At 37.1% G+C, this 27654-nt stretch overlaps 1 protein-coding gene across 1 annotated transcript in view; it reads left to right on the forward strand.

Moving 5' to 3' along the window:
- The window catches only part of RSPO3 (R-spondin 3), a 77928-nt gene that overhangs the window by 13012 nt on the left and 37262 nt on the right, over positions 1-27654 (forward strand). Inside the window, exons 2-4 of the mRNA XM_036248996.1 lie at positions 20005-20196; positions 21986-22132; positions 26590-26787. Coding sequence (XP_036104889.1) covers positions 20005-20196; positions 21986-22132; positions 26590-26787 — 537 coding nt within the window. The remainder of the gene's footprint in view (positions 1-20004; positions 20197-21985; positions 22133-26589; positions 26788-27654) is intronic.

Consider the following 27654-nt stretch of genomic DNA (forward strand, 5'->3'; position numbering starts at 1 on the left):
GGAAAGGGACTCTAATAAACATCCTAAGGTCAATTTACATCTAGTATTACTAAAATAACCCTTGCACATAAGAAAATAGTAGTATAGTGCACCAGGACTGGAGTTCTAAAACCTCTAGAGCCAGGAAAAGGCTGAGAGCAAACTTAGGATTTTTTGCACTGAAAAGAATCCCGCGTTAAAACGCGGTACTGTAAGTAGCTAAGTAGAAGTTATCAATAACTAAGTGGTGCTCTAATTTTAAACTTTTAATATGTTAGAAACTAGAAGAGTGTCAAATTTTTCTATAGGCAAATATTCAAGTAGCATGAATATATCTAATAACCTGAGTGAAAGTTTGCCTTTAAAACTATCGGCATTGCCTCAAATCTTCATTAAAAGAAACTCTGTCATTTCATGCGATGAATCTTCAATGGAACGAAGACATAGATCTCCCACTGATTACATTGTTAAAGTGATAAGTTTCACATCCCTTTATGACTCAGAATGACTTCAGTACATTTCAGTACTCCTATGACCTTACACCAGTGACATTCAAACAGTGTGCCACAAGAATGTTTAAAACATGCAATACCTGACTATTTAGTCAGGGACACTGACTTCTTTTCCCTTAGATTGTCAAATAAAAAAATGACAACAGCCAACACAACAATAGCCATTTGGTGCAAATGAATCAAAATTACACTTAATTTTTTTTATCAGATTGGCAAAAAATATAACATATAAATTTTTTGTGTGCTGCAGCAGTTTAGTAATTAGTTTTTGTGTCATGAGATTAAAAAAAAGGTTGAAAATCACTGCCTTAGACAACTAGCTCTCTTTGTTTAAACATGTTGATAGTTGATAGTACTTATTTTAAATCCACACACAGGCAGTCAGTCATATTCACTTTTTGCCAGCTTTCTCTGGTAACTGACAATCTGCAGGTACCATTTAACAAATATACTCTGACCTTGCGCACTGTGCACACCAAAGAGTTATTATGACCTGTTGTCAATATATTGCCACGCTAATGGAAATGTTTGATTTTCTTTGGTCTTGAATTTGACCATGAGATAATCTAAGAATAGAGAACCCTAATTTTTGGAAACTTAGCAGCAAAACTGTTACCTGTGTTTACTTGTATCATTGCCTTTTGACCGTATGTAATTTCTACCATGAAATACAGAAAATAGACACATGCTGGCTTGGCCACAAACTAAATGAGCACATACTTAGCAGCAGAATACTTGTTACTTACAGAACTCAGTCTTGTTTTCCAATTTATGACCAATTTTTTTATGTACATCTAAAAGGACCCTTGCCCTGGCCAGTATGGCTCAGCTGTAAGAGCGTCGCCCTCGGACCAAAGAGTCCAGGTTAGATTGCGGTCAAGGACATGTATCTTGGTTGCAGTTCGTCTCCGCTCCCGTTGGGGTTGTGCGGGAGGCAACCAGTCAATGTGTCTCTCTCACATCGATGTTTCTCTCCTTCTTTCTCTCTTCTTCCGTCTCTCCTTCCAGCTCTATCTGAAGATTAATGTAAAAATGTCTTTGGATGAGGATTAAAAAATAATAATAATAAATAAATAAATAAATAAATAAAATAAAAACCCTCACTACTTTTTGGTAACAAGAAATAAAGCCCAAACATGGTCTCCTCAGCCCCTCTGGCCTCAACTCACGCACTCATTTCATGCCATCTTCAAAATGTTAACTAAGTCCCCCTTCACAAAGACTAATATAATTTAAAAGCAGTAGTCTCTCTTTCCTATAGCACATTTCTAAGACACCCATCCAACTTTCCAGGCTGTCTAGAGCTTGATGTAGATCCAACTTTTTAACACAGACCAGTGGGATTTCCCTGGAAGCCAGTTAGGCTTTGCAGCGGGACCATGTGGATGCATCCCAGGCCCTCGGACAGTCAATAACATGTGCCCTGTGCACTCAGCACTCAGCCCAGGACCCAGCCCTGATTCATGTGTGTTTTCAGACTTGTGAACATTATATGCCCATACCTCAAAATTTAATTTTTGAGAAATAAAGGAGAGTTTCAGGAAGAGGTGCTTCAAACCATTTCAGGTTACCACTTACCATTTTCAGCACCCATGTGGACATTTCACATTGCAGGAATGCATTACACACGCTTTGCCTCTGAACTTAATATATTGCCCATACTAGACAAACCCTTTGCCTCTGAACTTAATATATTGCTCATGCTAGACACATGGAGAGTTTACAATCCCAGAAAACTTTATATAATACTTTTTAACCAAACTACTTAAATCACTGGCCTGGGGCAGAAGTGCTATCATTCATCAAATAACACATTTCAAATAAAAATTGCCAAGATTTCCCAGTGCAGAATATTTTCTCCACCCTTCCTAGCCTAAACTCACTTCCTCATCCACTCCCCAAATTCTAAACCACTACTCGGATGAATTGAACAGTGGTCATTTTAGAATCTTCCAAAGGAAAAACAAGCACACAGATAGCCGAGTTAATTTATAAAACACTGCTGCATTTATCTTGGCAGATTCCAGTCCTCTCCTCTCTAACTCTTGCATACTGACTTTCACTCTGCAGCTCATGGGAGGAACAAGTCTTCTGCATATTAAGCACCTTGAGGAACATTGCACAGAACGAGTTTCGTGTTTATTCACACTTCTTGAACAGGTTTCTTTTCTCAGATACAATTTATTCACCAGGTCTCTGAAGCCTAAATAATTTCTTTACACCTGAGGAAATTAGAGTCAATTTTATAAGAGCAATAAACGAAAGTGGCTGTTCAGATACTTTCCTTGAACTGTCTGCACACTGAAGTATATACCTTTTTGTTCATGCAAACCCTTGAGGTTCCAGCAAGCTGCCCCTAAAATTCTAAGACTGCTTGATATTGTATGACCAGAGACCAGGCATCTCCCCTCCCCTACACACCAACCCCCTGCTTCTGGGAATATGCCAGCAATTTTGCAGGATTCATTCTGACAACTGTTCTGGTATAAATATTTAGAGAAATCCTTCCATTAGAGAGTAAACAAAGTGTAAGTCACTGTTCATAAATGATAGATCTTATTAATGTTTGCAACAGCAGGCCTTATGCTATCTGATGTGCAGATACCAATACTGTACCCGGAAGAAAAGACTAAAGGAAAAAGAATCAAGACAGGAATTACATTGAACTGTATGTAATCAGAACTATTTCAAGCTACCACTACTGATGACATGTTTTAATGTGCACAGAGTGTAGGGGAAATGAAATCATTTAAGTTGAGAATAGCAAAAATGTGATCCTGGTATTGCAATAGTTTAAAAATGCTGAGAGGCAATTACAGGTCCTTTTATCACCATGCCAGTTCAAATGCAGTTCTTAGCTATTTTTCTGTATGCCCAACAAATGAGGCAATACATCTGAGCTCCTAACTGATGTGAGAAATGTTAAAAGAGAGAATAGCTGGATTCTAATGCTTATGTCAGATGTCATTTGTTAAAATAGGGTGGTGCCCAAGCATGGAGTGGTGGAAGCTCGACTGGTCCACTTCTGTGCTTTCCAGCTTGCATGGCACTTTCCTGTGCTTGTTATCACCATGGGGCCATTCAGCTAAGTAATTTAAAGCGCCAGAGACTCCACTTCAAACTACTCCCACAGTCTTAATGGTTACTGTGATCCTTGAGTAGAACAGGTGTACATCCTTTAGTTATTGTTTTAACATGTAAAAATGTTCAAATGTCTATAATTTTACTTTTGCTTCAAACAAATAATGACACCCATTGACTGCTGAGTCTCCAGTTGAATCCCACTTGAATTCTGTATTTGTTCATGATTTAGCAAGGAAAAGAATTTAAAAAAAAAAAGATTTAAGGGAAATGTCATAAACTTCATCAGAAGAGAACACCACCTTTCTAATTGCCTTCTTAGACTCTAGATCTCCTTGAGTGTGGACTGTAGTAAGAGAAATCCCACGTTAGGGGGCAAGTGGATTGATTTCTAATTCCTACTCTGCTGTATAATTCAGACAGATCATTTAGTCTGTGATTCACTTGCATCCACTATAAAATGGGGCTCATAACCTTTTATTAACCTGAAATCGAGAGGCTGATCTTGAAGGCCCTCCAACAGTGAGATCAAAGAGCTTTCCCCTTTCTTCTTGTATCATGCTCTAACCTGAGACAGTGGTCAAAACTTCAAGAACGTGGAGTTAGAGCTTGACTGAAAAAGCCTAAGTTTCTCTCTGTACTTTCATGGAGTTTTCAGAAAGCTAACAAGTGAAAAAATAAGTTCTCTTGGGGGGAAAATCTTAGAAAAAATTGAAACTAAACTTAGCCCTAATTAAAACAGCATAAATTTATTCATTCAACCACTGTTTATTGAACATGTAGTTTATGCTGGGACTGCAAAAGTGAGCAAAACACACATGAAGCCTACTCTTATGGCCTGTCACAGTGGTTAAGGAAAAAAAACATCAATCTAGAATTAAATATTTGGCTTAAGATAAGTTAAAACTGTTAGATATTCTTTATAAGCTGTATAACATTATTTTTAAAAATTTGTTTAAATAGAATTCAAAATTAATTAGTTTACAGATGAGCCTAATGCACACCCAAGTTCTTCTCTGGAAAACAAAGATACTAGACTGCATGGGAATGAAGCAGGAAGGTGGAAGGAAGATAAATTGAAAACACTGGAATTTATTGGGCCTCCCAGTATTTTTTTGTTTGAAAATTTATGACCAATGAACAGGAGTCATCAGTTAGCATGACGTTTGTGACAATCATAGGAAGTATGCTATGCGCACTGTAAACGTAGTTGGCATTGTTAGGTAAAGCTTGTAATGGGGTAGCATAGTTTGGCTGAGCTAAGTTCCATTTTTAGCACATTGACTAATTTCTAGAGTGGAACTTTTATACTAGTTCATTAAGTGGAATTACTTTTACCAAACAAATATTAAAATATGTTATGTTTAAAAATAGTGCATTTTTGCCATGGCCAGTTTGGCTCAGTGGTTGAATTGTCAACCCATGGACCAAAGAGTCTCAGGTTCATTTTGGGTCAAGGACACGTGCCTTGGTTGCAGTTTGGTCCCTGGCCCTGGTCAGGGTCATGCAGGAGGCAGCCAATCAATGTATCTCTCTCATATCAATGTTTCTCTCCCTTCCTCTCTATCTGAAGATAAATGGAAGAAAATATCTTTGAGTGAGGATTTAAAAATAAAATAAAATAAAAATGCATTTTCGTCCATCTCTCCAAAGCATTTTTTAAATCCTTTTTTTCGTTATTTTATTTTTACCATCACCATTTATCACCCATATCCTCTCCCACCTCATCCCCCCTACCCTCCACAATCACTACACTGCTGTCCTTGTCCATGAGCTTTATCTTTTAGGGCAAATCTTTGACCACTACATGGAACATACACCCCCATCTACTTAAAGCACCAGTGTGGCAAACACATATCAACAAGTTATTTGAATTCTTATGTGAGTCCGTTGATGACCTTTCCTGACATCAATTGATAGCTTTAAAGATGTCAGTTGCCAGACTGCAGAGTCTTGAACATAACATGATCCAGTTCTTTTTTCTGTATGTGTTTACTAACTTGTGAGGGGTTTTGAGTAAAGAAAGGTAACTATCAAGTATTTCTATGTGTACAACAATCTCATGATGATACACTGATAGCTATTTTATAAAAGAAGAAAATGAGGCTCAGAGCACCTAAGGAACAGACCAAAATGTCATAGCCAGAAACAGTAGAACTAAGATATACCCAGATCTTCTGACCTAAAGCACAGCTTTCCCCATTACACTCCGCTTTTCAGCAAGAGTGTTAGAGGCGAATGCGAGCCAGGGTTCATTGATGGAGAGAGTTCTCTTTCTGCAGCCAGAGAGATCTGCTAATGACTTCTCAGACAAAGCCTGAGGGTGAGAGAGTAAACCAGGCCCAGGGACAGAAGCAGTTACTTAGGAAGTGCAACGAGAACCTTAAAACTATTTTTGAAGCAGGATCCTGATAAGATCATAACTATTGTCCTTAAAAGGTCACCCTAATTGATAAGTGATAGCAGTAGTCCTGGTAGGAAAAGGACAATTAGCTCCTTTAATTAAGGAGGTAGAGTCCATAGGGAAGGGTGATTGAAGGTGGGGAGGAGGAAGTTTGCTAGATTTCTGGCTTTAATACCTGGATGGTGCCATTTAGCAAAACAGAAAATATTAGAGAAAGAACAACTGTGGATTAGGTGTTCAGTGTGTTTAAATAGTTAGGAAGATTTGAGGGAATAATGTATATAGTGTAATCCCCTCACATTACTTCAGAGGAAAAAGAGAGGCCAGAAAAGTTTACTTAATTGAAGTCACTTTGCAGTGGAGCAAAGAGTAGAAATAACCCCTGTGACCATTCTGTACTACTGAATGCCACAGAACAGATGGAGGCTTCACGGACTGACATTCCAGAGAAGTGATCTGTGGATCTTCTGACAATCTGATTTCTGATTCAATTAATGCTCATTTCAAAGAGAATTATCTGTTCACTGGATGAAGATTTATTTCACAGTCTCTTCATTTCCATACTCACTGAGATCTAAATCTTAAAAAGTTACTATAACCAATTGCCCTAGTTGAACATGACTCATGCTAGGGCACAATTGAAAAAGAACAAGTTACACATACTTCATCAAATACAAATGTCAGTTTTCTCATCGAATGAGTTCTTATTCTATTCCTGGGAATGATTGGTTCACACTGGCCCTGAGTTGATAAAGTATCATTATGCTTGTTATTAGCAATAACATATCATTATACTTTTATATAGCTTATTTGATTTTTTCAATAACCTTATGAAATGGGCAAAGCAGGTCTTACCATTTTAATTTTACAGGTAAAACTCAATGGCATTAAGTGACTTGTATAGTATCACAAAACTAGGAAGTGGCGGAGTTCAGCCTCAGATTTCTTATAGAAGGATATTTGTTGTTTTACTAAAAGTTCCTGCATTGCCACTATCCCCTTTGTCTCCTGTGAAGTTCCTATCATTAGTGTAATTTCTTTGGGCTTGCCATTAAAGACATGTAAAATAGGGAAGATCTTTGTTCAGATGAAGTTATTCTTACTGGCTGACAAGGTGAATTAGTGGATCTTTAAGGTCATTTCCCATTTGAATACCTATGTGTGAGCCCATAGCAGAGGGAAGGAGATAAGAGAGAGGGTGTCAAATAAGTGATTTTAAAGACTGAGCAAAAATGTCTTCAAATTTAAGAATAAAATTTTAAGTTCATGGCTCCCCAATAGTCCTTTTAAGCTAAAATAATTTTTAAAATGAGACTCGTAGTGATATATTATTTCATAAAATGTTTAAGAAAAACACTTTCCCGTTTTGTTATGTCATTGTCTGTAATCATTATTTTTTGAATTAAGATCTTCAAATAAGCTCCCTAATTAAAATTGATCAGTAAGCTTTTTGGTGATACAGAGTATCCAAAGCAGCATGCCTGTTAGGGTTATGATGGAAAATGAGCCATGTTGGATCTTTTGTAACTAGGTTTTGGCTCTCTAGTGCCCATGTAGAATGATCATTTATAATGGACAACAGGAAAATGTGTTGAATCCTGTGGGGAAGATAGAAAATCTATCTTCCTTTGGGGGTCTCTGCTCCTACTTTGGGTGATTTTCGTGACTAACTTTTCAGGTCCTGTCTCCACAATGACTACTCAGCCAGAACTCAACATCAGGGAATGATTTCCGACACTGGAAAACATAATGAGATATTGCTGCTATGAGAAATTAAGCTCAGCTCCTGCATTCCATCTCTCTATGGCTTTGGAGAACATTTAGGTTTCATACCCAAATTTGTGCATGCTCAGGCCTAATGGTTGAACTCCTGGGTTGGAGACCTCCCCCTAACTTTGTTTTCCGAACTCCTGTAACACATGAACAACTTTTTCTAAAATGTCATCACCTTTCAAAACAGTAATGTTTCCTTGTTATCTTCACAGTAAACTTCTTGACCTGCTTCGTATGTTTTGTCTTAACTTATTCTCCCCTCTGTTTCTCTCCATCAACTTTACATTTCAGGCAAACCAACAAAACCCTGAAGAGCACCACCAATGCTAGGAGAGAATATTGGAGAACTGATCACAGTGGGTGCTAGCCATAGTTATAAGAAATGTTGACCATCCTTACTCTGTTAATTGTGATTGCTTTGTTCTTATTAAAGAAAGCCCTTTCTGACCTGGCTGGGAGCTATACACCCGGGGAGTTTACCTCGGAATGCTCTCTATTCTCCTTAGCCAAGCACTGCCCCCCATCACGGAAAGAATAACAACCTTGGAGTCTTGGAGGCGTTGCACTGGAGACAGCCCACATTCCCCAGCTCCCGTTACTTGCCCATGTCTGTAATATGTAACTGTTTTACCCATCGTTATTCCCTTTGCCTACTTCCCCAGCCATTTTACCCATTGATATTCCCTTTGTCTACTTCTCCATGTAATACCTAATATGAGCAACCAGCTGTGGAGGGAGTGAAGAGCAGATGTTTGCAGGATGACCTGGCTGCTCTCCCATCCTGCCCACAATATTGGAATAAACACTCATATACGATTCAACCTTCTCTCTGCTTAATTGGCTCAAGTAGTGACAGGCAGCCCAGACCTATTTGTTGTCCAGTTTCAAAAGCACCAAAACTTCATAAGCCTTAGTTTTGAGTTTTGGGAGGTTTTGAGGTGTGTTTTTTTATGTGAAATGAAGGTCTTTATTTGTTCTCTATGATTTATTATGGACCAGTTAATGTGCCTAGCTTTGGGCTATGTGTTTGGGATAAAAAGTGGAAATAAGACAAGTCCAAGCCATCAGGACTTCAGAATAACTTTTTTGCCTGCTCCTCTCTCTCTGTCAACTGTTCTAGTGTGGTATTTGAATCTCCTTTTTTCAGTTAATGGCATTATTTTGTGTCTGGTCTCCACCAAAGTTAGAAACCACCAAATCAGTATTTACTACTCTTTTATTTGCCCATTTAAAATTGATTGCCAACGCCTCCTTATTCTCCATTGCAAATAACCTTGAAGTCCATGCCCCTCTCTTTTCATCCCAGCTATGCTCTTCTGATTCAGCTAACAGCAATGTCTGGTATAGAACACTACATCCAATGGACTCCCTCGACTTCTAGTCTCTCCTCTATTGATTCTTCTCTACACCATCAGATCTCAAAACCAAATTAGATCATTTTGCTACAGTGTGCATAAATAGTTCCTTCAAATTGCATATAAGGTTAAATTCAAATTCCCACCACATTTCCCCTTAGTTTTCAAAATTCAACTCGAATGTCAGGTCTTCCAAGTAGGTGCTCCAGGGGGTTAGTCGTTTCTTTCCTGCCAAAGTCTTGTACATAACAGGTATCATACTGGCTTTACTTTTTTCATACTCTCTCACCATACTTGAACTCCTAGGGCTTACCCACCTTCCCTAAAGCACCAAGCATCAGTTGACCAACTGTCTTAAGGGAAAGAGAGAAAATGTATTGGGTGGGCTCTATGGTAGCAGAACTTCAATGTGTGAAATGTTTTGAGATGTTTAATATAAGGAGGTGCTATAAAATAATTATACTGGCTGCCCCCAAATGTCATAGGATTTGTTTTACTAGACATGATTAAATAGACTGTTCCGGGGAAGGTTTTTTTAACTAAATCCCTCTGCAGTTCCAACGGTTTATGACTCTATCAGCTGGAAGCTAATTAACTGCATGGACCTCAGTGTTCTCATCTGAAATTGAAGAAAGAAGGAAGAGCTCTAATATCCTTTTAAATCCCACAGTTGTCTTCACCATTCTCCCAAATCTCCCTTGAGTTTCTACATAAACTCTCTTGTTCATAATGTTCTCTCCCTTTCCCCCTTTCCATTTGTCTAAGTTATTCATTAACTTCAAGTCTCATAACTGTTCCTAACTGCCCTCTATCGTCTTCAAATAGTTCAACCCTCCATAATTGCTCTTACCTATTTATTCCTGCTGGGCTGAATTTCTATTCTGTGTGTCCCTTAGAATAGAAAAAGACTATTTTACTAACTGTATTGTAGGCTTCTTGATCAGAGACCCTATTTTGTCTTTCACTCCCTAGAAGAGTATTTCCAATAATCATTGAATAAATACTTATTTGCAAAGATGATGTGATACTCACAGTGTGGTATTTGTATCACCTGCCTCACAGGCATCTGGAGTTACTTCTTATAAACAAAGCTGTCATTATTAAGAAGTACTTCGGGTCATTTGTGCACACAGTTAAATTTTAGAACCACTGGCATAGACCTTCAGGTTCTGCATGCCATTCTGGTATCATTTCTATAGCATGCCTTATCACTTTCAGTTTGTTTAAGCAAATTCTTGTCTTCAGTGTAGAGTCCCAGGGGACTTCTTGCCCAGAATATTGTGTGAGACTACCACTGATACCCATTGAAATCTGTGCCTGTGGTCCTTAAATTGTAGCTCCTGTCTATGACTATTAGTGAGCCCCTGGCTCCCTGAGGTTCCCAGATCTCCTGTGTCAGAAAGAAGCATCAACATCTGCCCTCCCTCTAGCCTCCTTGCTTGGAGGTTTCTGAGAGAGTTATTATTGATTAAAGCTTCTAGCTACCTCTAATGAGTGGAAATGGCTTCATGGGTAAAACAAAATGTCTTATGCCTATTGGTTTGTAATAAGCACCTGCAAGAAGGCTAGATACTTATATATGCTCTCACTTAATTCTCCTCATTTATCACCCAAGAATCTATCAAGTAGATATTCCCAGGTTACAGATGAGGAAGCCTAAGCTCAAAGAGGTAAACAACTTTTGTCTAAATAAATAATCACACTGTGAACTCTTGGACACAGATTATTGGTTTTATTCATCTTTAGATGCTCACTAAGAAGTATAGTGTCTGGATGTTGCATAATTTAATTGTTTAAATGAATAGCTAGATGAAGAGATAAAGTTTGGTTTGTCAGCTACTAAATGTCAGAACTCTGTATGAGTCCAAAGTCAGTTCTCCAGCACCCAGTCTTCTGTTCATCTGGGGAGTGTGCAGGGCCCAGTTCTGAATATGGTAGCAATTCAGTGAGTGTGCACATAAGTACAAAAATGCATCACACTCACAAAGGTGCATGTCAGCACCTCCTGTTCTCTTAGCATTTTTGTGAATCCAGTAGAAAAGTCCACTTATTTTTCAGCTCAGGAGCTTAGATGTGACACATAAAGCTGGACTTATTTAATGGTATACCCACTATTTGCACATCTTCTTGTGCCTGTTAAAATACCACAAGTCCCTTGCCGGCTGTTTGCTTATGCTAAGACTTCAGGCATCAGATATTCTACCTTAGCATGCTATGTGGCAAGAAGATCCAAGTTTATTCATAATATAACAAAGTGGAGTTTGTTTTTAGCACAAACTGAAGTTTGTTTCATTCAAGAATGTGAACTTGGTAGTTACAGAATCACACCCATGCAGATTCATTACCATTCAACTATCACATTTTCTGTTTATGTTGATTTCTAATTAATTCTCTCCTCAAAAAAAAAGGAATGGCTCTCTCAGCCAGACCAGAGCACATAATGATTCCCACTGTTGGATGAACACTGTTGGATCTGTCTCCTGAAAAAACGCTGTTATTACCACCCACTAACTCAACAGGTCCTGGCTCTCTACAGAATCTGGGTCTCCGTCACCCCTGTCCACACCCTCTTGTCCTCTATTCACCTCCATTTGGGTACATGGCCACTTGGAGAAGGGAAGCTTTCCCTCCCTTAGCAACAGCTGGGATGCTGGTTCAGTACCTTACATTTCACACCCGGAGCAGAGTGCATTAACTTTATGATAGAATTTCTACTTGTGGTTAGGAATAAAAAAATACTATCTTTGGTTCTACAAATGTTTTTTGTTGTCCTTTCAGTTGCAGAATCAACTCCAGCTATCTGGCCAGTCATAAGAAAACTGATATAGTTTCAATACTTTTGAGGGACCAACTTTGGAATTAGCCCTTAGGTTATTAACTCATTTAATGGAAAAGAGAACATGACATCGATATTCTAAAAGGAAGGTTAAATTAGAAGTGAAACTATAGTATCACTCTAAATTACTCAGACTGTGTCAGCATGTGTCTCTAATAGCAAGAATTTAGAAAATAATACGCACACAAGAAAAAGATTGTATACAAGATTGCAAAGGGTTTTAATTTTTATTTTCTTTATTCATTCTTATGACCTCTTATTCATTTCATAACTTACTTGTTTCTGCTCCTCATCACCACCACCCCGCCACCAATCACCTCCAATAAAAGAGAATGAGAATTTAAAACTCTAGAACAAACTAAAATTATTGTTCGAAGGAGATGAGAGGAACAAAGGAGAAATGAATTGTTGCCGGGAGGAAAGAGCATGTAGATCAATGCACCGGCTCGTCAAAGATTGTAATCTGAATGTAAATTCCCAAGTGGCAGCTAGTTAGAACATTCTCCTCTAATATAAAAATTAATAAGAGAACATGTCTTCATGGAATACAAGATGCTGTTTCAGTTCCATGACCCATAAACTTAACAAAAGTTAAAATGAATAAATATGTCAAGCAAAATGTGTTCCTGCCTTTCCTGCTGACATTTACTTAGCAATGCAGAATCTAAATGCACTTGGCATAGAATTGCGGCTATTTACCTTGGTCCAGGAGGGTCAGTTGGCTTTGGCTCAGATCTTCTTCTCCAACCTCATCTCGTTCCACTCACAGTGCTGTGGCCTCGTTGGTTCCCCCTCTGCTGCTCCTCGTGCCCAGTTCTTTTCCAAAACCCTAAAATTTTTGCATTTCCTGATGCTCCGCCTGGAATCCTCTTTCTCAGGTGTTCGTGGCTGATTCTTTCTCATTCTCCTGGTCTCAGCTAAAGGATAACCTTCTAAAAGGGGCCTTTCCTGACCACTGGATTTAAAATAGCTCTCCAGTGTTACTCTGTGCCTTATCCACCTGTTCATTTCCTTCACAATACCCACAATATTTAATCCATTACGTGTTTACTTCATTATTAACTGATTAATATCATGAGGAAAGGAAATGGATGTATTGTTTAGTCCTACATTTTCTGCATCTTGACTAGTTTGGGGCACATAGTGAGGTATGGGAAATTTTTGTTGAGAGCCTTAATCATAGTCTCCACAATGTACATATGATGCCCACGTTCGTCGTCTTTTATTTCTAGTCCTGATTCCATAGCCTGTGGATACACAAAGCACAGTCCTTAGCCACCAAGTTGGCATCTAGCTACCAAATATTCATCCCATTTTAGAGTTCAGGAATTCTATATCTGCCATCATTTGTTAGCCATTTTCTTAATATGTTGAGCTGGCTTGATTTTAGTGGAAAGTCTAGCTAAGTGCTACCTAATGTTAGGTCTGTTTCACTGCTGTGGTTTTATTTAAAGTATTTATAGGATATAAATATTAGACTCCCTTCAGGAAATTATTATTCAGTAAGAAAAAGAGAAAGATTTTCCAAGTTCTCAAAGAAATAGTTTCCATTAAAAACAGTATGTTTCCCCACATAATAACGGAGGAGCCCTAACTGGGCTGTATTCAGAACCAGTGAACACATTTCTCTCTGAGGCTGCTGGGAATTTTGTGAAACCATTGGTGTAGGCACAAACTTTTGAATATTCAAGGTTGATTAATTGGGGCAGAGATGTGGCAGACTCTATTATCTTAACTGCTTCAGGCCAATTAATGTCTGTGCTCTTGACTTTGATTAAAGATCAGAAAGAGCCCAGCTGATGTGGCTCACTGGTTTAGCATTGACCCATGCACCAAGAGGTTGCTGGTTTGCCTGGTCAGGGCACATGCCCAGGTTGTGGGCCTGATCCCTAGTGCAGGACATGTAGGAGGCAGCCAATCAATGTTCTCTCTCATTGATGTTCCTATCTCTCTCTACCTCTCCCTTCCTCTCTCTCTAAAATCAATAAAGAAAAAAAATACTAAAAAATAAAAATACAAAAGAATGTGTATGTGTAATGTGTCTGAATATATATATATATATATATATATAAACACATAGGTACACATGCATACATATGTATATTTAAGTAGCATAGGTGAATTTTAATTCAGTTAATGATTGAAACATTGGTATATTAAAACATTTAAGCCACCAAATGATACCAGTATTTCAAAAATACAAAACTCATATATGTTAATATATATAAACAAATTATTAGCCACAAATAATAATGGAGGACTGTGGTAGGTCTCTATAATCTGGATATTATTGTTTAAGAATATAAAGAAGTGCCATATGCCAATAAGCAAATATATTCATTCAAACAGCTTTGCTACTATGCTTTCAATACTTAACACTCCCAAATTGCGCAAATGGCTTTGCAGATCTAGGCATTGTCAGTTCTGTTTGGTTGCTTTAACATATGAGCAAATATGGCTCTCAATGTTTTCTGGGGTTGATTCAACAGAATTTGAAAGAGACCGCCAAGTAATTCAAATTTTTAACATTGGATTTTTCTTAAAATGACTATTGCCAAACATTCCAGAGGAACCATGAAACATATCTTTTTGTAACCATAGCATTACATTAAACTTAAAAATGATTCTATAATAATCAAGGGCCAAAGTATGATAGAAGTTTGCAGTCCTAAATTAGGCAAGAGAAATAGTCCACATTTTTGCTAGGTGAATGTCTAACTACAGTAAATGACACCTAGAGAAGCTTTCATTGTTTTGTTTTGAAAGATTTATTTCATAATTTAGCATAATGTATATGATTTAATTTTTTACCAGATGTTCATAGGCACAAATGATTCTTTAGATACCTTCTGTTAAATATTTACTGTTTTGACATCTTTATTATACAAATAAATAAATAAATAGCTTATTTTTAAAATGTATTCCCTTCGACCATTCAATAATCAAAATTTCTTAATTGAGAACCTATTTCATAAGCAGTTTCCCTGTGTAGAAGCCAGGAATTATCGAGAAAACTATAAAGAAATTGTCAACACCTACCAGACTCCTGCCTTCAAAAAGCTTTTAGTCATTGTGAATGTCCTTGTAAAAGGAGGAGGCGTGGAGAACAGGACAGATATAAAAATAACTTCGATGATAGAATTCCATTGGTTTCTTCTTCCTACCCTGCCTGTTGAGGCAACTGCGTAGAGAAGAGCAGGCAGTGAATGTTGTGAAGAGAGAATGCTCTAGAATGAATCTGTGGGGGTTTTTGTTTTGTTTCATTTTTTGCTTAAACAAAACTGTTATCCAATTTTCCAATTCATTAATTTTTTATTATCTGAATTATAAAATCAATAAGCTAACTTCATGTATTCAGCATTTCTTTTAAACTTAGTCAAACTTGTTTTACAAGCCAAAGGTCTATTAAATTTTGTACTTCTGGAAATGCTCTAGCCACAAGTAAATGACCATCAGAGGTCATTGGCAGCATGCAATAATGGATTTCTTCCACACAGCAATTTGCAATACATGTTAGTACATTTGCAGTTGGGCTTCAGAAGGGGATTAAAATGAAGCAAATCCTTGAGGCTTGTACTTCAACTGGTACAGAAACAGGACTTTGATTTCAATGCTGAATTAGTTTGGTGTATCACAAACATTGAAAATAATTACCTAAACATTTTGTACTTACCAAAAGCTCTAATAGCATTTAAAATTCTATGTTCTGGGTGTTTTATCAAAAAGTTGAATTAACACTCATGACAATAGCCTTTAGGAACCGTATCAGTCATGTATCACAAAATTATTAAATAGAGAAATAGTAGGAAGTCTTATTTATCAGCTAAAAAAACTGAAGTTACTCACTCAGAGTATCAAATTTCAGACATGAAAATGTGTTTGTTGTGCACTAATATATACTCTTTTCATGCTTAACTTTCACATATAAGTTAAGAAAAATACTTTCCTATTGCCCAATTTTGGGGAAAGGCATACTAATTTTGCCATGTAATTGACACATTTGTAATCAGAGGGTCCCATTTTAAAGTTCCTATGAATTCTGCTCATTTTTCCACTTATAATTAACCACATTACACATCTAAAGTTTACTTATCTATACAGAGACTGGTATAAGATATCAAAGATCTACATTCTAACTTTTGATCTAAACTCACTATTTGTCCAGTAGTTTACAACATTTCTTTGAATTCTAGTTTTAGGTTACAAAATAAATAACTGTTGTAGCTCCTACCATTACTAACAGCAATTACCACAGATAATTTAGCCTTCTGTGAAAGCAAAAGTGGTACCAAAATACAAAGTATTATTTAAATCAGTCGATAATATATATAATATATATTTATGTATATATATTAACCAAATGTGCCTTATTTGGGGCTCTGTTTCCGTCTTCTGGCTTTCTTCAGCACCTCCTCTTTCAAGATGTATTCTCTAAGTAGCTACCACCAGAGACTCGCCTGTACACCTCTATCAACCATCACACTACAAAGCTCTATATATTGAGCACTGCTTTCTGGGTATCTTATAAAATCTGCAAACCAATGATCCCAAGCCATGTTTATATTTTTAGACTGTTTTGTTGTATGTACCTTGCTCCAAACCTCCAAGATAAGAATTCACTCCCTCCAGCCATCCCTCTCCTTTCTATTCAATGGCTGGAACCCAAAACACACCTTCTCAAGTCCTCTTACATATTCAGTCCACATTCTGTCAGTCACCATATTTAATTGATTTTATTTCCCAAACGTCTTTGGAATGTGCATCCCTTCCTCACCACATGACATGGCCCCTGCTCTATTTAAGCTATCATCGGTCTTTCCCCTTGATCATGACATTAGTCTCCTACTTTCCATGCCTGCCCACTGTCAGGGAAAATCACCTTTGTAATGCACATGTGATCATATCATTCACCAGATTGATATCCCCCATATCCACAGAATGGCCTGCAGAGGGTTTCATAATCTAGATCCACCCTGTGCTTCCAATCTCCTCGACATTCCTCATGCTTCCATTAACTGCTGCTTAAGCATCAATTGCATTGAACTCACGCCAGTCTCCTTGATGTGGTCATTGTGGTGTTCTCTCCTCAAGCCCCACCATGGCCACTTCCATACTGATAACTTCAGCTCATTTTCTAAAGTTAAGTACACACGGTAGGTAGTCGATGAAACCTTCCAACAACAACACCTGCCTTGATCATATAAAATAATAGGACAAAAACATGGTTTGAAACAGTGATTCAAAAATACAAAAATGGAGTTGTTATTAGAATGGAAGAAAGAAGAAGCATGACAAAGTGGAATTCTATTTTCTGTCTTAGAATCATAAGGTTTTAAGGCTGAAAGGGTTGTTACAGTCAATCCAGACCAAAGTTTTCTGTGGTTTCCATATAAAAAGTAAGTCTCTTGCCTTGAGATGAAGTTTGAGAAATCGGTGTCTAGTTGTGTAATACTGACTGTATAATTTGAGTGATCATTATCCAGCTTTTAAGAAAGCAATCACTATGCCACTCAACTGTAAAAAAAAAAAAAAAAAAATCTAGACTCTTAGAATATGAACTTCATAGTCTCAGTTCTTCTCACTTCCCACAACATAATGTTTAAACCTTTCTGAAGAAATAAAGTTTGCCATCATATTTGTACCAGCCCATATTTAGAATTCCCTGATTAAAAACCAACAGACAAACAAGAATTTTCCTCGCCATTTAGGACAATTATGTCTACTTTTTCCAATAGGCATTTTGTTAAAAATTTTGGTCTCCAATGGAAATATATTTTTTAAAAGCAAACAAAAAGAGTGATTGTAGCACATTGTGTGAGTCAACTGTGTTACATTTCATCAGGAAAACTTTTAAAGAGGGAACTGGGTACCCTCATAATTTCAGTGCAAACTGCTACCAGTTGTGAGACCTGCACAGCTCTCTCCTGAAGAAGTTTCCAAACATTCAAAACTCAGTTATTAAAGTCAAATTTATTTTCATGTACATCAGTTTTTGAGGTTCTGAACATGTGAGTCATGTTTATTTTCATAGCTGATTTCTTTAAAATTATGTTATAACTAACAAACAATTCAAAGTGCTCAAAAGTATATGGTGCCTCTTTTGAGCAGCTGCATTTCAGAGACAGGGACAGATTGGCATGGACCAATCCAATCCATCTTCTTTTAAGCTCATTGTCACTTAGTGCCCCAGGCTTGGGATAATTTTCTTTCACACTGAGGTCCACTTTTCCATAGAGATTTTATAAAAAATTTTCATAGATTTTTTGTGTATTTGTTTGTTTTTGTTTTATTATCTACACCTCTTGTTTCTTAAACTGAGTCTGTTAGATTCAGAACAAATGGGACTCTCTTCACTCCTTTCCTTTTTAGGGTCTTTTCCTGCTTAAAATATAGACACATTTTCTGTAAGTCTCCAATGCTGAGTTACTGGCATGAAAAATTACCCTGTTACTTAGAAAGCAGTCTTCACTTACAAGTCCCCCAGGTCCTATAATGTCTAACCCTCCTGTGCCACTTTATATGCATCCACAGAGGAGCATGCACAGGAAAAGCAGACTTCCCTTCCCCCAACGTTTCCTCCGTTTATTTACAAAACGTCTTGGAATGAGAACGAGCTGCTTGTGGTTCCTGTGGCTGATTCAGGGATGGTTTCCTCCAGGCAGAGGATGCTGGTCAACTGAGTGACCTTTCTGTAGCTAACCCTGCACCCTGTGGCAAGGCTGAGCAGGCTTATGGGTGCCCCTTCTAAGTAAGCCTGGTGGGATTTGTTTCTGTAGTAAAGAACTTGGCAATAGTCAAACATGACTGTGAAACAGACTTAATAATGGCAAAGTCCATCAGAGCTTACCTCTTCCACAAACAACAAAATAGATATACGTTGGGGTGCCTTTACACACTATGTGTCAACCTTTGCTTCCCTTCTGGACTCCTTGAAAGGACAATAAAGCTATTGATATTATATTTAGATAGACAATACATTAGGGAAGAAATTGTCCCAAACACCAGCTCCATGAGAGATCCACCTTCGCTGACAATTTTCCATCAGCTCATACATAGGTGCTGATGACCATTTAGTCATAAGAAAGTTTAAAGTTGTGAAGATTTCAAGTAGGTGTGACTCTTTCAGATGTTGGCTTATATTGGTTCAGACTTGTCAAAGAATAGTATCACTACACAAATAGGAGACTCTTGGAAACCATGGAATTCTCAGGAATATGTGTAGAAGTGGCATTTAGTGTGGACTGGTCATATGCTCACCAAACAAATATTTCGCTTGAGTAAATGAAAGATAAGGCCACCAAAAAGATAAGTCTTCTCTCCCAATGGATAGGATGTTGAACATAAGTTATCAATACTCACATGGAAATACTGGTAAACTAAACATCTTATTTTCACCATTCCATCAATTTGAACAGACAAAAATTAAACTCATGTGGGAAGAAATATTTTAACATCGGGAGGTGGGGTGCCAAATAGCTACAGTTTCAGAATTAATTTGCATCGGGTCAAAGAGTAAAATTGCGTACTCACACAGACCATACTTGAAAAAAGATACCCTAGAACATAGTGTCCTTACTCAAGTTAAGCCCGTCTATGTTGTCATCCTTGCTTGAAGAAATTAGAGACCTGCTTATCGTCCACTACATAAATGAAAGGCAAAACGAATGTGTATTGATTTCAATGATTGAGCACAAAATTGCCATCTCCAGTCTACCAGAGTGCTAGCTCAGTATGGATATTTACATACACACACACACACACACACACATATGTATGTGTATATATATACACACATACATATATATGAACTATAAATCGTTTGAGGTAATATATCATTATATTTCAAATGCTCAAATTTAAAGAACTTTTACATCAGAAACAATGTATGTATATATTAGAATATTAGATCACAAAAAAGAGAGGTAAAAAGTTCCAACTCATTTACTCATTACCACTAAATTAAAAACTAATGAAAGAAAAGATATGTCCTACCCAGGGAATGTCATTGAACTTCTAAGTTTGCAATTTAACCTTTGTTTTTGTCTTTCTGCATTTGTCCCCCAGTGCATCCTAACGTCAGTCAAGGCTGCCAAGGAGGCTGTGCAACGTGTTCAGATTACAATGGATGTTTGTCATGTAAGCCCAGACTATTTTTTGTTCTGGAAAGAATTGGCATGAAGCAGATTGGAGTGTGTCTCTCTTCATGTCCAAGTGGATATTATGGAACTCGATATCCAGATATAAATAAGTGTACAAGTAAGTGCCTACCCAAAACTATGTTTTTATCTCATCCTTGGGGACTTTCCAGATTTAAAATGGCCTCTAAAATATATGTGATATTTAATGTTAAGTAAATGATAATATTTACCTGGTAATTAGGCTAAACCTTACTTGGGCTTTGCCCTGAGGGCAGGAAAATGTTCACCACTTATAAAAAATACTCAAGTTTTGTGGGGTTTTTTTTTCATTGTTTCATTCCTGGGTATTACTCACTGAACCTATAGAAGAGTAGTTAGTGCAAGCATCAGTGCTATCTGACTTCCCATTATTTAAAATTCTAAGTATTTAATGACTTAAATAATCAATTCGCCTATTTGCACTTCAAAAAAGATTCCAATATAGACACTGAAACATTTATCAGTTGGAAATATCATGTCACCTCTCATCTGCACTCTAAAAGTCTACTCCCACACTGTAGACCAAGTAACCATTTAAAATATAAATTAGGAAACATCACTCTGTCCTACACTACATGTAGCCCTGCCTACCTTTCCAACTTCATTCCTATGACTGGCCCTCAAACACTTTCTTACATTGGTCTTCTTACAGGACCTTAAAGCCTTTGCAATTACTGTTCTATACACCCTTCGGCAGTTTGGAAAGCTCTTCTGTCCACACATTTGCTTGGCTGACTCTCTCTTTACATCCAAGATTCTGCTCATATGTCACCTTCTCAGAAAGGCACTTCATGACCATCATATCCAAATAATCAACCTCTTCCTTTTATCAGTAAATTTTCATATCTTTTTTCTAGTTTTTGTTGTTAATTTTTTTCAGGGCATTTATTGCTCTGAAACCAGACTGCCTATTTTTTGTTTGTTTGGTTTGGTTTGGTTTTAAATATACTTTTATTGACTTTTTAGATAGAGAGGAAGGGAGAGTAGGAGAGAGAATGAAACATCGATGACAGAAAAACACTGATCAGTTGTCTCCTGCATGCCCCATACTGGGGATGGAACCCGCAGCCTGGGCATGTGCCCTGACCGGGAATCAAACCAACTACCCCTAAGTGCATGTGGTGATGCTCAATCTACTGAGCCACACCAGCCAGACCACACCACCTGGTTTTGAAAATAAATCTGCTCTGTGGTCCTAGACTAGTTTCACAACCTTGTATGTCTCAGTTTTCTTATCTGTAAAGTGGGAATTATAACAGGGGCCACCTCACTGGGTTATTGTAAGGTTTAAATGACTTAATATTGTAAAATTTTTGTAGCAGTGTCTGATTAATAGTATCACCATATAAGAGGCAATTATTGTTATTTTTTTTATTATATCTCTCCTCCTTAAATATTAGCTTTTTGAAGTCGGGGCCATGTTGCTTTTTTGTGCACCACTGTCAATCAATACCTAGAATAGTGATTGGCACATAATGGGCAATCAGATATTTGTTGAATGAATGAATAGACCTCAAGAACAGTACTAAGGCAATATCCTAGTATATTTCATTAAAGTACTGATGAAACATTTTCACTATTATTTAATATAAATATATATTTGGTCTTATAATTGTCCTTGGTATTAGACTTATCACCAACAAAAAACCTTTTTTTATAAAGTAATCAGTACAATGCGAAAATCAGTGACTAGTGTGCATCAACTAAATGACTGTGGGGGAATCCTGACTTTACTTTGACAAAATATTTTGAACCCTAAATGTTTGTTTGATGTAAAAGGTGCATGTGCCAGTGTTGTAAGTATGCAGAACTAGACCAACAATAGTTGTCAAAATAATAAAAACTTATTTCTCTTTTTTGTCTTTCAGAATGCAAAGCTGACTGTGATACCTGTTTCAACAAAAATTTCTGCACAAAGTGTAAAAGTGGATTTTACTTACACCTTGGAAAGTGCCTTGACAATTGCCCAGAAGGGTTGGAAACCAACAACCATACCATGGAGTGCGTCAGTATTGGTGAGGAACAACTCTAAGATTTAGAAAGATGAGAAACACCTCAGATGATAGCTCAGTCTCCATGGATGCACTTCTCAAAGTCCTCTTTCACAAGAACATGAGAGGTTGTCTCTACAAGGTTTTGTCCATCCTCCCATCTTAATGCTGTTCCCATAGCTTTGCCCAGCATGCCTTATAGTACAACTTAATACATGGTGGGAGCTCCATTGTTTCTGAGGGACTGTTAATAATTGTTTCAATTATTCTTATCATTATAGATTTATTTTGTATCATCTTAATGATGTTTTAGTGATAGTAATTTATTTATGGATATAAATAAATTTGGTCTTAAACTAAATTTTCACCAGAGGACAAAAATCTCACAAAACACCTAGATCTGATCTCATTTAGTGACCAAAGTTACTTTCCAAGGAGAGAAAAAACATGCTCAGTGGAACTGGAGCTGATATAGTTAAAATTCTTACTTTTTCCTTTCATACTATTTTGCTAAAATGTCCTGCAATGCAGGTATTCAGAAACAAGGACAGATTTTTGGACTTGCTCAAACTGACAAAGGAGACAGTCCCCGGGTCTGATTAATTGCAGGCTGAGTTTCCTGGAGGGGAGGTCCCTCAGACAAGTTGTTTGTCTAAATAACAGATCACTGTCAGGCTATATTTTCCTTCTTTTAAATGCTGTGCAGCTACTACAGCTACAAGTTTGATGAACACTTGGGGAGCAGATGCTAAACCAAATGGGAAAACAGTATACTAAATCTCAAAATCCCCTGGGCAAGAGCTACAGGAACCTTTGATGCTGCGCTGATGTTGGCATACACATAGCATACATATACGAATGTCCTCCTGATTCAGTACAAGATAGTCCCCAGGCCTCCCCTGGGTCGTGCAGACAGGTCCATTAGAATCTAAAGTGCTGGGGTAATAATGCTAAAGTGGTGGTTTAACCATTTCAGGTCCACGCACAGCACTGATTTCAAAACAAAGTTTTTGGCAGAGTGAAATAAGTAGATGACATATTTAAAATAATTTCAGAAGCATCTGGAAAACAACAGTCCTGAAACAGTTCATGGCTCAATTTGGTATTGACTTTTTTTTTTCTCTAGTCAATAAAAGCACAAAAACACCTTAGAAATAAGGCGTTTTACCTATTTTTAGGTGCTGAGGGTTGATGATTAGAGGTAATAAGTTCCAAAATGGGGGGGGGGGGGGGCAGAAAATAATTTTGTGGCATATTCAAGGACAGACACTCAGAATTAATTGCTAAGACTTTGTGGTATTTCTCTACCCAAGAAAAGGTGCACATGTTTAGATTTTCTTAGTTGCTGAAAGTGTAGCATTCAGTCCTTGAACAACTATTTATTTTAAATATATCAATGTTTTCTTATCAGAGAGAGCATTTAACATCTGGAACTATTGGATTAGCTTTTAAAGCTCATTGGCAATTTATACTATCAAGACAAAGATTATTTCTTAACACAATAACTTTAAAGAAAGTATATATTTTAGAATAGGGGTTAGCAATCTAAAAGCCATTTAGTGAATCTGGCTCATTGAATGGGTATAAATGACCTGGGACACACTAGCCTTCCTAATCAGCAATTTTGATGCAGGGCTGGCTCTTGTTGCTCCGTCTGGGATGTCTTCCCCCCATGTGGTGTCTAGCCTACAAGCATTAGGCAGGTCATGAAAATGGGCTTGTCCTAGAATTTCATGAAAAATCATGACCTGATTGATTATCACAAAGAACCAGTAAAGCCTATTCATTTAACAAATATGAAAACTAGGACTCAGAAAGCTGAAATGATGATCCCAAGGATGCAAATGAGTTATTGTCAGTGCTACAATTAGTACCTTGACCCTAGCTCTCTAGTGTTCACCCAACAGGTTAAAGAATATATTTCTTTCTGCCTTTTCTAAAATCTGCACTGTCTGACATATTTCTTACCCAGATTTTCAATTGACAGGAAAGGTCATAAACAGAGAAAACACTACTCTGAGAGAGAGCCGGGGTGAAAGACTTACAAACATATCCAGTGCCGTGGTTTGCAGGGCAAATTAAGCACAAATGTCCACTGAACCCAATTTTATAGGGGAACATATTTCTTCTACTTTGTACTCCAGATATTTGCTTTCTTTCTGAACTGTCATTCCATTCTGTCATCCTTATTGCTTCTCTTGGAAAGTTGGCCTTGTTCAAGTAGTCAAAGAGGGGAGATATTCGGCTCCAAACCCATTGCTGTGTTCCCTATGGAACCATGTAATTAGCCTACAGGAAGGAGAGAAAACAAGTAATGATGTTATAGGGTGTATGTTCTGGTGAGACATCCAGTTCATCTCTCCTCCCAGTTCAAGAATCCCTCTTACAGTGTTCCAGAGTGATGGTCAACCACAGCATGACTACTGCCTGGGACAGAGAGTTAATTACTTTTTTGAGACACTTGCTTCATTCGTGAATGGTTAATTTCCAGTGTTAAGATTGTTCTTAATACAGAAGATAGAATAAATGCAGAAGTGGAGTAGTCCCGTTTTTTCTTAATTTTCTCTTAACCAAACAGTGTCGTGGTTCTACATTGTTCATTCGATGGCCTGAACAGAACCTGTCACCCTTTTGTATTGTTCTCACATGTTTTCCAGAGTTTCCATGTTTCTCAGAGATATTTTTGGACACTAATACTGTAGGTTCATTTTACAGTATTTCTCTACGAAAAATTCTCCTTCTCTCAAGGCTTTTCAATTTACCATCTTATTAGCGCTTTTTACTATTTGAACTCATTATTTTTAATATTTTTCCTCCTTTCTCAATAGAATTATCTAATATCACTATTAGAATTTCATGGTTAGAACCATTCATCATGTGACTGAAGACTCACAACTAGCTATCCTGTCATTTTTTTAATGTTTTACTGAAGTCTGAGTATATATTGGCCTCCACTAACTTTCGCTATCGTGAAAAAGCACCCAAGTTATGTTCACTTCCACAATGTACGTATTTTTTTTTCTCATTTAGTCCTCTTAGTTCTGGCATTAAATGAACACTAAACAAAGTGATAGCTCACAAACTTTAATTTTAATATTTCCATGTACTTTCTTGGAGGTCTTTTTATTTGTTGTGTTCAAGATACACTGCTTTTTAATGATTCATATTGGGATGAAGGTTATTTCCTTAACTGGCAAGAGATGATATAATTAAGTGACTCGGTTGCTCGAACAATGGTATAACTGAGCATGAAGACTATTTTGAAAGTGGTTCAGTAAAGTTCATTAGAGTTCATAGAAACTTAAATTCACTTATCTTAATCATTTTTATTTAACTTTGTATTGTATTCAGATATCTGAAAGAGACTTGAAAAGGCATATGAAAAAGTATATGGAAAATGGATTTAAATTTCTAAAAACATTTAAATTCTGTTTCTTGAGTTTGGATGATGTATAGCATTCTGCACTACAGTAAGGATTCTTTAAATCAGAAGGCAGCAAGAAAGTTTACTGGAAATGTGTTTTTGTGGAAAGGGAGTCTTATATCATCTGAAAGAGTTACTGTTGCAAGCTGTTAGACTTGTTGTAAGTTAGGCAGTTTTATGGACATAAGTATAAGAATAGCACCTTGCAGATATTTATTTTCATTAGAAGTACAAATATCTGACCTTGAAAAGCCATGATTGTAAAGAAGCAATTAATACATAAAGAAAAAGGAACAACTTTACAAAAGAAGCTTTAGAAAAAGTACATCAGTTGATCTTAGGAAATCACTCATCAGGTTAATTTTAGAAGCAGTCTCCCAGCTGAAATTGACCCAGAATTGACGTAAAATAGATGTTTCCATACCTGAACCATACTCATTAATAAATGACAAGATTTAAGTACTCTAAAACAAGGAAGTGGAAGAGGTAGTGATATGTCGGCTAAGGACCTGGATTCGTTTTTCGCTTTACCATTCTCTGTGTAGCACAGAATTCCTCAAAGCGAGTTCTCAGTACCTGCAGAGTAGTATTGAATGTATTGTTAGAAATACAGATTCTCAGCCCCCATCTCAGAGGGCTGAATCGGAAAGACGGGGTGCGGCCCAGCATTCTGTGTTTTGGCCCTCCTGGGGATTCTGTTGCATGCTACAGCTTGAGAATTAATTCTCTGACACATAATAATGACTTCTTTCAAGTTATGGTCAGGATCAATCAATAACTGTTCAGAGCTCAGAAACTGTAAAACATTGGTTAATTGTGTGTACTTGTATTATTTGCCAGTTAATCAAATCTAAAGTGAAAAAAAAAAAAAACCTAAAAAACTGAAAACATTCTATTTCTGCCGTTCACTCTCCCTTTGTCATCTTGCCCAACTTTGTTCTGCAGGATTTCTGCTCAAATTTGGGCAAGTATTGATGGACACAAACCTTTTTGTTTATTTAATAATCGTGAAAATATTTGTGAGCCTGCTGAGACTATTTCTGCTGTTCCCTTCCAGTGCACTGTGAGGCCAGTGAATGGAGTCCTTGGAGTCCATGCTCGAAGAAAGGAAAAACATGTGGCTTCAAAAGAGGGACTGAAACAAGGGTCCGAGAAATAACACAGCATCCGTCAGCAAAGGGTAACCTGTGTCCCCCAACCAGTGAGACAAGAAAGTGTACAGTGCAAAGAAAGAAGTGTCAAAAGGGAGAACGAGGTACAGTCATGCTTAAAAAAAAATTGTGCTTCCTTGAATCCTCGCAATTTGATGCAAATTTCACTTTATTTCTTAGGACCCATTTAGTATTATCACTTGTGTCTAAAGCCCTAAAATGTCTACTAAGCAAAGAATATGTTGGCTGTAAGTTACAGAATATAGATGCGCATTTTTAAAAAATGGATCCTGATAGCAGGACTTTAAGCTACCATGGAAGTGTACTCATTGAATCCTGGTGGAAGAAGTTGCATAACAGAAATGTAGGCCTATTTGGGGGAAGGGGTGGGTTATCTTTCTTTTACTCCACATTCCTAGTGCCTAGAAAACTTTTGGGGTATAACACTCTGGTGAAGAGACACCAAAAAATCAACGTAGTCCTTTCTTTATTGCCTGCAAACCAAGGTAGTGTGGTAGGGTAAAAGCTTTGGTAGCTAAACATATTTCAAAGATTACATAGGATTTTTAGAATATTTAAATGTATATATGTTTTTAATACTAACTTTGCATTTAAGGTAAAAAACCAAGCCATATTTTATAAATATAATACCAACATTAGTGACATGTTACCATCCAATTTTTATTCTTATCACACTAACTTTATATACCAGATTACAGAACCTATTAAATCAGTGTTAAATAACTCTGTGTCAGGGCTTCTTCTGAAATCCTGTAATTGCCAAGGAGAAACAAATATCTTATTCAATAAGATGTTTTAAGGTAATTAAATACATCTAGAAGTTGTTGGTCTTTAAAGTTTCATTTTTGTTTTTTCATTGTCTTCCTCACTAATGTCTTCAGCAGCAGTATTTACCAATATGTCATATAGCTTTATATAACTGTCAGTAGTTATCTGGTGAGTCCATAAGT

This window comes from Molossus molossus, unplaced genomic scaffold (assembly GCF_014108415.1).
Source record: "Molossus molossus isolate mMolMol1 unplaced genomic scaffold, mMolMol1.p scaffold_m16_p_8, whole genome shotgun sequence".
NCBI classification, from domain to species: domain Eukaryota; kingdom Metazoa; phylum Chordata; class Mammalia; order Chiroptera; family Molossidae; genus Molossus; species Molossus molossus.